General features: G+C 37.7%; 1 protein-coding gene across 1 annotated transcript in view; it reads left to right on the top strand.

Annotated features, from left to right (window-relative positions):
- Window positions 1–9740, top strand: part of LOC145245857 (organic solute transporter subunit alpha-like) — a 99481-nt gene that overhangs the window by 51886 nt on the left and 37855 nt on the right. The window contains exon 4 of the mRNA XM_080107565.1: window positions 6903–7057. Within this exon, the coding sequence (XP_079963691.1) occupies window positions 6903–7057 (155 nt within the window). The remainder of the gene's footprint in view (window positions 1–6902; window positions 7058–9740) is intronic.

Raw genomic sequence — 9740 nt, forward strand, 5'->3', positions numbered from 1 at the left:
ACGGTAAATTTAAATTAATCTCTCTTTAACACGGTAAGTTTGGGAAAAGGTGTTATAAATAAAAAAAAACTGGATAAAATACTGTTAAAAACCCGCTCAATATATGTTACCGTGACATAGGTTGACACATGTTTGGCGGGGTTTTAATAGTATTTTTTTATTTTTTATTTTTAATACTTTTTTCCAAACTTACCGTGTAAAAGAGGGAGTGAGGCGCCATCTTGAATTTTCCAATACATCGGTAAACACTGTATGTTTTTCGAGCTGAATAAACATGTTACATTGAATAAAAACACAAAAAATATATCCAGTTTGGTAGAAAAGTAACTTATCTTGCCTTTGATAACATTTATTTATTATATATTTGTTTTTTTTTGATAACTTTTTCGAATCTATGTGTACAGTAATACAAACCCAATTATTTCCATCATTAATTTAAGTTGATAAAATTAATGATGATGCTGTTATAACTGTGCTTGAGTTGTTTTTTTTTTCTATGAAGATTTCAATGTCAAAATAGAAAAAAAACCAAAGATGATAAAATATTGGTTTGAATAGGGTTATTTTTTTTTTTTACATGGTAGGAGTCCCCACATCAAGGTCCAAAGGTTACTTGAGGATAAGGGTTAATGAATGCACGATTGTCACTAAGACAACAGCGTATTAATAGTGGTGGAAATGGGGTAAAAATGGATTATTCAGGAAAGCGGCTCAGCAAAAACTTGTTTACATTGGACTTGAAGACGACCATATTGTAGTCAGCTGAAAAGCAGGCCATCAGAACAGTTCCACATGCGGGCGGCTCTAGGAAAGAAGCTTTGTTCATGGAATCTGCATTTAGATTTAGGCACAGATAGAAAGTTTGGGGAAACATTCTAGGTTGGCAGTATTTTTGCGCGAACAGTTGGCAGAGTTGGTGGAAATTTTCTGTTTCTATGTCTATCCTTGTAGCCATGTCACTAGTAAGGGTGCTGGAGGTAAACGTTTTGTCTGGGCTGACGTTATCCGCCTGATAGTCAGGGACCCGAACCTTGGATTAACCACTAAGGAGGCTGTCCTATCAGCAGGTGCAAAGTACTGGGGCTGCTGTATTGCCATTTGGTGAATGGAATCTGGACCATGCAGTAGCTTCTGGTAGGGCCTCTCGATGCCATACTAGTGGGTAATTGTTACGGCTTTACCTTATCATGTGGTACAAAAAAAAAAAAAAAAAAAAAAAAAATTCTTCGTTTCTTTTTCTCTCTTAGTTTCCCCTCTCTGTCCTGCTCTAAGTAAATCTGTCGACCTAGTCCACAAATTCCAAAATTTCATCATGACAAGTTTCAAGAAAAAATATGATTAAACCCGGTTCTCCAACTTCCAACGTAGACCCCTACTACCATGTCTCCTTCTCCAACATCAGGGGTCTACGTTCTAACCTTCCAGAGGTTGAAACCCAATTACAGGAGACTAAACCAGACCTTTTATTTTTAAGTGAAACTGGCATTGGACAGGCTATTTCCCTTGATGAGTTTGCAATTACAGGATACTCTAACTTAACTTCTAAATCTGACCCCCAAGATCGCCATGGGCATGGAATATGTGCCTATATTAAAGATAGCTTTCCATGTGGGAGGGACATCTCCAGGGAAGATCCTAACTTACCTTATATGTGCTTCCGGGTTGCTTTAGCTCACACTACTGCATTTATATTTACTCTCTATCGCCCCCACAACAGCGGAGTTACTATCTTTCAAAGCATATCTGAGAAAATTGACCAAGTCCTTTCTACTTATCCTTCAGCTAACATTCACGTATGTGGAGACTTCAATGTTCACAACGTCGAATGGTTGACCCACTCAAACAAGACCGATGATGAGGGGAGGTTCTGTCATGATTTCTCCATTGCCTATGACCTCACTCAGATTGTTCAGGAACCTACCCGTGTGCCCGATAATGACGGCCAGTATGCGAGCCTACTAGACCTTTTTCTCACAACTTGCCCTGAACTATGTTCAGTTTCTGTTCTGTCGCCTCTTGGATCTTCCGACCACTCTGTTGTATCAATTAAGATAAAAATGAAATGTAATAAGTCCCCAGACGTACCTCTTCATCGTACAGTATATCGATACACTAAGGCTGACTGGGATAGCTTCCGTACATTTATATCTGAACTACCTCTGCATTCCATGTTTAAAAAGGATGTGTCCTCTATAGTATTAGACCTAACTGAATGGTTAATTGTAGGTATTGACCATTTCATACCCTCTAAAAAATTTCAGCAAAAACCTAACAGCCAGCCATGGTTCTCTCCAGAATGTGCTGCTGCCATTGCGCACAGAAATCACTTTTTCCACTGCTTCAAACGTAATAGATGTATGGAAACTAAAGCCGTTTTCAGGACTGCCAGCAACCATTGTAAGAAAGTAATAAGGAACGCAAGAGAGTTGTATGCTCAATCTGTTAAGTCCAAAGTAGCTGAGCAGCGGCTTGGTTCCCACCAGTTTTGGCAAATAGCAAACAGAATCCTGAACAGAAGCGTGTGCTCCATCCCAACTATTATCAATGGATCTGAGGTAATCTCGTCAGCATCAGACAAAGCCAAACTCTTTGTCAAGAACTTTGCAGCTAATTCTACCCTTTGCGACCAAGACCGCCAACCCCCAATATTTCCTCTTGTATCAGAAAACACGCTATGTGATATACGTATATCTGTACGTGATGTTGCCAAGCTAATCAAAAACCTTGATTCCAGTAAAGCAACTGGCCCTGATGGTATTCCAATTATAGTACTCAAAAAACTTCAACCTGAACTAGCGCCCATACTTACAAAACTGTTTAAACGTTGTCTTAAGGAGAATAGTTTCCCATCTCCCTGGAAAATCTCATCAGTATGCCCTGTATTTAAGAATTCAGGTAATCGCTCATCCCCCTCTCAGTACAGGCCAATAAGTCTCCTGTGCGTCATGAGTAAGTTGCTAGAATCTGTATTAAATACAGAAGTAATCAAACATCTCAACAAAAATAACCTTCTTAGTGACACTCAATATGGTTTCCGTTCTGCTAGATCTACAGCAGATGTCATTACAGTTATATCGCATAGGATTAGCAAATCTCTCGACGGTGGCAATCTTTCTAGGGCAATTGCTCTTGACATATCTAAAGCCTTTGATAGGGTATGGCATAAAGGTTTACTTCATAAGATCGCTAGCTATGGTATAGCTGGAAAAGTCTTCTCAATTATTAAATCATTTCTTTCTGATAGATTCATAAGAGTAGTAGTTGAGGGGCAAAAATCAGAAGCTCACAATATTAATGCCGGTGTCCCTCAGGGATCCATCCTGGGCCCAACTCTTTTCCTGATCTACATTAATGATCTTCCAAATCATATCCTTACATCATTTGTAGACATTTATGCTGACGACACTACCATTTATGGTACCACATCTAAGACAGTAAACGAGCAAGTTCTCTCCAATTCTCTCTCCTCTGATCTTGAGCACGTAGTACAATGGGGAAAGGAGTGGCTGGTTACTTTTAATGCATCTAAAACCAAGCTTCTCTCTTTACATCATCAACATTCTAATCCACATTTGTCATCAATTGAAATGAATGGCTCTCGTCTTCAGGAGGCCTCAAGTTTTGACAAGCTTCTGGGCTTGACCATTACTCCTGATCTTAAATGGAACACGTATATCAAATCTGTTGCCAAGGCCGCTGGAAAAATGGTGGGATCTTTCTATCGATCCAGTAGATATCTCACTGCTGATGCTATTCTCTATCTATATAAGAGCCAGGTACGTCCAAGGATGGAATACTGTTGCCACATCTGGGCAGGAGCTGCTAGAAAGAACTTGTCCTGCCTTGATAGAGTTCAAAATAGACTTCGTAGCCTCGTAGGAGATGTCCTTTTCTCCTCCTTGCAACCTCTATCTCACAGAAGAGATGTTGCGAGTTTGTCTCTGATGTATCGTTATTTTCATGGAAAGTGTTCAACTGAGCTTCAATCTATGGTCCCCCCTCGCCAAACTTTCACAAGAAACACTCGTCTAGCTGTAAACACTATCAATAATTTCCCCCACTCTTTATCTGTGCCTAAACCTAAACGTAGATTCCATGAACAAAGCTTCTTTCTTAGAACTGCACGCCTGTGGAATTGTCTTCCGTTTTCCTGCTTTCCGGCTGACTACAATATGGTTTTGTTCAAGTCTAAAGTAAATAAGTTCTTGATGAGCCGTTCCATATAAGTTATTAAATTTACCAAATTTTCATTACTAATGATTACTATATTGACCAACTTCTACTGTACACTCTTTAACCCTTATCCTTGAGTGGCCTCTGGGCCTTGATAATGTGGTGATGCCTTTGTAAAAAAAAAAAAAAAAAAAAAACTGTTGATGGTCATTGTAGACAGACGAGTGTTTTTTTTTGTGTGTGAAAGTTTGGCAGGGGGAAAACCATAGATTGAAGCTCAGACGAGCACTTGCTATGAAAATAATGATACGGAGCAGAGACAGGCTCGCAACATCTCTTCTGTTTGCTTATGACAAAAGTACAATTAATAAAAATGTGAGAAAATAAGATAAAGTATTGCTAATCTTCCAATAATATTCAATAAACTCAGCAGAATGGTATCCTCTTGAAAATTGAAAAATAAAAATATATTTAAAAGTTTCAATGGACGATGCCCAAATATATTTTGGCGCAATTTGGCTGGTGATGAGATAATGCAGGAAAATCGTATTTTCAAGTGAATACGGTAAAAGATTTTTTAAATCCTGGGATGTAGAACTGGTTTCTGTCAGAAGAGTCTTAGCGTTGTTTACCGTAGAAGATATTCCAAGATTAATATTTCTTGATATAAGAACGGAATATTTTTTGTTTCCTATGAATTCTTCATGGCCAATATCTCAAGAATTTTGATATGACACATGTCAGATTTATAATTCAGAAAATGTGCGATTTTCTTTCTTTAATAACTTAGATTTAACTCTTTTTTGATACAGACTCCAACGACAAGCAGGATGTTATTTTCAATGCACTTTTGATTAATGTATAGAAGATGACATGCGTCGTTCAATAAAGAAACATTTTTAAAAGAAAAGTACAGGGTGTCAAAAACGTCACTGCAGAGTTTTGAACTTATTCTTTATTTTTGACTATCCTGGTTACTCGGCGTTGCCCGGATGTTTGGAGGTGTGTGTTGAGTAAAAAAAAAAAAAAATTGGTAGTAGACAGGCAAGCTCGAAACCGTACTGCGAAGGAGGAAAAGAGCGTGAAAAAAAAGTGACGTTTTTGCCGTTGCATCCATCGCCAAACCGGAAGTAACGAAGGTTTAAATTAAGGCTAGTCAATCGAAAAGAGGGGATGACTTTGTAAAATATTGGCGAAAAAAAAGCGACCCCTCCTTGTAGAAAAGTGCCTAGTTTAGGGTAAAGGAATTAATGTTTTTAGTCAATTGTTCGATATTTGTCGTCCGAAGAGTCGAGCTTCAAACCGATACCGATCTCGTGAAAATTCGTCGCCTCTGTCAAAATATTTAGGCAGAACTGCATGCATACATACATACATACATACATACATACATACATGTATTTAAACAGAAAGGTGAGATTTATATTATTTTTGATTTGATGATATCTTTCTGTAATTTTAACACAATCGGTCTAAAGCATTTGGAAATTTTTAAAAATGACAAGGTTCAAACAATCTTTATTTATGAAAAATAATGTCTTTTAAACATTGCCCATTTTCAGCTTCGCTTATTTGTGCTCTTTCCAAAACATTAATGACAGATTGCAGAATCTCTGGATTGCGATTTAACTCCCTTATTTTGTTCCTGATGTTTTCCTTCAATTCTTGCAGAGTTTGGGCTTTGTTAACGTAGACTCTTTCTTTAAGATATCCTCACGATAAAAAGTCGGAGTTAGTCAAGTCTGGGGAACGTGGTGACCATTTGATATTGCCATAGCGAGAGATAATGTTGTCGCCAAAAGCAATTTCACAACTTGCGTTCGTTGTTCAGTGCTATACTTATCCATAATTAATTTCCAAAATATTTTCTGTAAAATATCTGAAATAGAAAAAAAAAATAATCATTAATGGTAAAAGGAAAAAAGATTTTCAACACTTCGGTGACTTTTTGGACACGCTGTGTAATACGCTCCACACAATCATGCCTAATGAATGTAGAAAGAAAACTAATTGACTTGGGTTTCGTATATAAAAACAAAACTCGTCATACAAAACGTTTTTTCTTCTTTTTTTTTTACATAGGCATCACCACTTATCAAGGCCCAGAGATCACTCGAGGATAAGAGTAAAAGAGTGTACAGTAGTCAATTGAACAATATAGTAATCGTTAGTAAAGGAAATTCAGTAAATTTGTTAACTCAAGTTGAACGGCTCATCAAGAACTTGTTTACATTAGACTTGAAGACAACCATATTGTAGTCAGCTGGAAAGCATGCAAATGGAAGAGCGTTCCAGAGGCGTGCAGTTCTATGAAAGACACTTTGTTCATGGAATCTACGTTTAGGTTTAGGCACAGATAAAGAGTGGGGGAAATTATTGATAGTGTTTCCAGCCAGACGAATGTTTCTCGTGAAAGTTTGGCGAGGGGGGGGGACCATAGATTGAAGCTCAGACAACCACTTGCCATGAAAATAATGATAAAGCAGAGACAGGCTCGCATCATCTCTTCTGTAAGAAAGAGGTTGAAGGGAAGAGAAAAAGGCACCTCCACTATGCTACAAAGTTTATTTTGAACTCTGTCAAGGCAGGGTAAGTCAAGGCAGGATAACGTTGATTCAAGGCTGTGATAGTTAAATAATCGAAATGATTGAAACTTTAGCCGGTTTTATCTGCTGCATATTGTATATAATGATTTCCTCTGTTCACCATTTCTGTCTTGTGATTTTCAGACGTGAGCGACGTTGACCTAAGCCTGGGTGTCATGTGCCTCGTAATGACAATACTGCTGCTCGTGCTTTACGCTGAAGAAGTGGTCATGTTAAAAACGACTTATACCGACAAAGAGGAACGCTTAAAAGTAATGTGTTTACTAGGCATTTATCCGGTAGGTTGGTAGCCATTTTGAAAATCTTTTTTTTTCTTTTCTTTTCTTCTTTTCTTTGTTTTCTTTATTTTTCAATTTGTCCATTTATTTCTTTGTTTCTCTTTCTTTTCTCATAGCTTTCTTTATTTCTTTCCCCTTTTGTTCTTTTTTATATTTTCTTTTTTTTATTTAGCTCGTTCTTTCTTTTCTTACTGTTCCTTATGCCTTTTCCTTCTTTCCTTTCTTTTCTCTTCGTCGTTCGTTTTCTTTTTCCTTCTTTTTTACATTTCATTTCCTTTATTTTTTTTTCGTTTATTCTTGTTTTTTTTTCTGTTCTGACTTGACTTTTCTTTTTATCCGTTTCTTTCCTTCTACCTTTCTTTTGAATTTTCCTTTCTCTTTCTTTTTTTTTGCTTTCTTTTTTTCATTCTTTTCTCTTAGTCCACCTCCTTCGATTAATTCTTTTCTTTATCCTCGAGGTGGCAAATAAAAGACTTTAAAAATGACAGAAATAAAAACGGAGGAAACAAAATCGACGTAAATTAGTACGCTGAAAGTTAGCAAATTTGTTTTAAAAGCAAGGATGAACTTACCTGTAAAAATCTAAGCTCATAAAAACATATTTCATCATCTCTCTGCCTGAACAATGTATCTAAGATGATTAAATAAACGACATGTATTTGGGACACAAACGTCTTGATGTCAATTAGTTCGAATTAACGATAATCTGGTCTGAGAAACAAGCGTAACGTCACCAATTCTACCGAGAACAGACTTTACTGGGTTATCGTTTTAAGAGAGTTTCAGATCATCATCATCATCATCATCACCACCAACAACACCACCATCTTTATCATCTTCATCTTCATCATCATCATTATCATAATCATCACCATGATCCAAATCATCATCATCATCATCATCATCATCACCGTAATCGTCATCATAATCTACATCATTATCACCATCATCACCATAATCATCAGCTTCATCATCATAATCATCATCATAATCGTCATCATAATCCAAAGCTACATCATCACCATCACCAGCATCATCATCTTTGTCATCACCATCATCATCATCATCATCATCATCATCATCATCATCATCGCCATAATCGTCATCATAATCGTCATCATAATCGTCATCATTATCACCATCATCACCATAATCAGCTTCATCATCATAATCATCATAATCGTCATCATAATCCAAAGCTATCACCATCATCATCTTCATCATCTTTGTCATCACCATAATCATCATCACCATAATAATAATAATCATCATCATCATCATCATCCATTTTACATGCTGGCATGTGTTGAATGACTCCAAGAAATTGATTTTTCAACTATGCTATCTCTGACAAGGTCTTTCTTCATCCCTCTTTATCTCAACTCCATTTTCATCACTTCCCATCATCTTTTCCTTGCTCACCATTTGTGAACTGGATTTGCTACCTTAACTGTTCCCCATCTGTTGACGAAAGAACTCTCATCCATATTTTCAATGTGGTTATACCATCAAAGTCTCCTGTTCTCCACACATTTCCCTAAAGTATTCAGATTTAATCTCTCCCCTGAGGTCATCAGATCCAAGCCCATCTTTCAGATTCACATAACGCATTCATCGTATCATTCTCATATCATTTCTCTCCATACAACACATGTCCTCAACTCTCACTGGCCAGATTTCATTTGCATACATTATCACACTGCATACACATGCTTGACAGATTCTTCCCGCTTCAACAATGGTAATGTTGTGTTTGATAGTAAAGACAGAATTTCCTGGAATTTTCTGCATTCACTCCCAACTCTTATAATCACGCTAGCATCTTATCAGCATGCTACAGCCTGGAACGATAAATTTATTGCCCTAAAGAAAACAACACTACAGCTTTATTTTAAAACTTTTTTTGGAGAAATCAATTCAGGTAACTTGATTATGTAGTAGAGATGATATCTATTCAATTTAGCCACCTTCAGCCTCAATCACCGCATCGATACAAGTTTGGAACTGGGAGCATGCCTTTTCCACAAGTGCTAGTAGGAGCTCAGTGAATACCTAGTGAATGGTGGCGATCAGGCTGACTTTGGTGTTGTGGGAGGTCATGTTGGTGATGTTCTTGACATATGACCAAACAAAGTAGTTCAGCGGATTCAGGTCGAAGGAGGAGGGAGGTTAGTGAGACAACAGTATAAAGTCGTAGTACTCCTTTTGAAGCCAAGCCTAGGTCTCTTTGAACTTGTGGGCTGGTGCTGAGTCTTGCTGTCACACCCACAGTGGCCACCTAATTGCACCAGGAGATCACCACACTCTTCAGAAAATCCAGGTACACTTAGGTGTTGACTTTCAAGTTGACTTTGAAGATGTGAGGTGGCATGATGTGGCTCTCACTTGAAACCACAGCAAAGACTATAACTATACCCAGAACCTTTGTTTTCCTCATCCTGTGCACGCCCCTGTTATTTGTGGCAATTCAGCGATGCATTTTGAGGGTGCTGGCAATGGTCCTGTTGTCATAACATGGATTGGTAGAGAGCATGAGTTGTACAGCAGCACACTCCGATCTCGCTTGTTGAACATTGTGTCACTTTCGTACATGATAGAAGGTTCCTAATGCTCTAGGGATTTGGATACAATTGACCAACTAGTAGATGGTCTGCAACAAAAAAAGAAAACTAGTTTTCATCAA

Source organism: Euprymna scolopes, chromosome 23 (assembly GCF_053919585.1).
Source record: "Euprymna scolopes isolate OS-2025 chromosome 23, ASM5391958v1, whole genome shotgun sequence".
Taxonomy (NCBI): Eukaryota; Metazoa; Mollusca; class Cephalopoda; order Sepiida; family Sepiolidae; genus Euprymna; species Euprymna scolopes.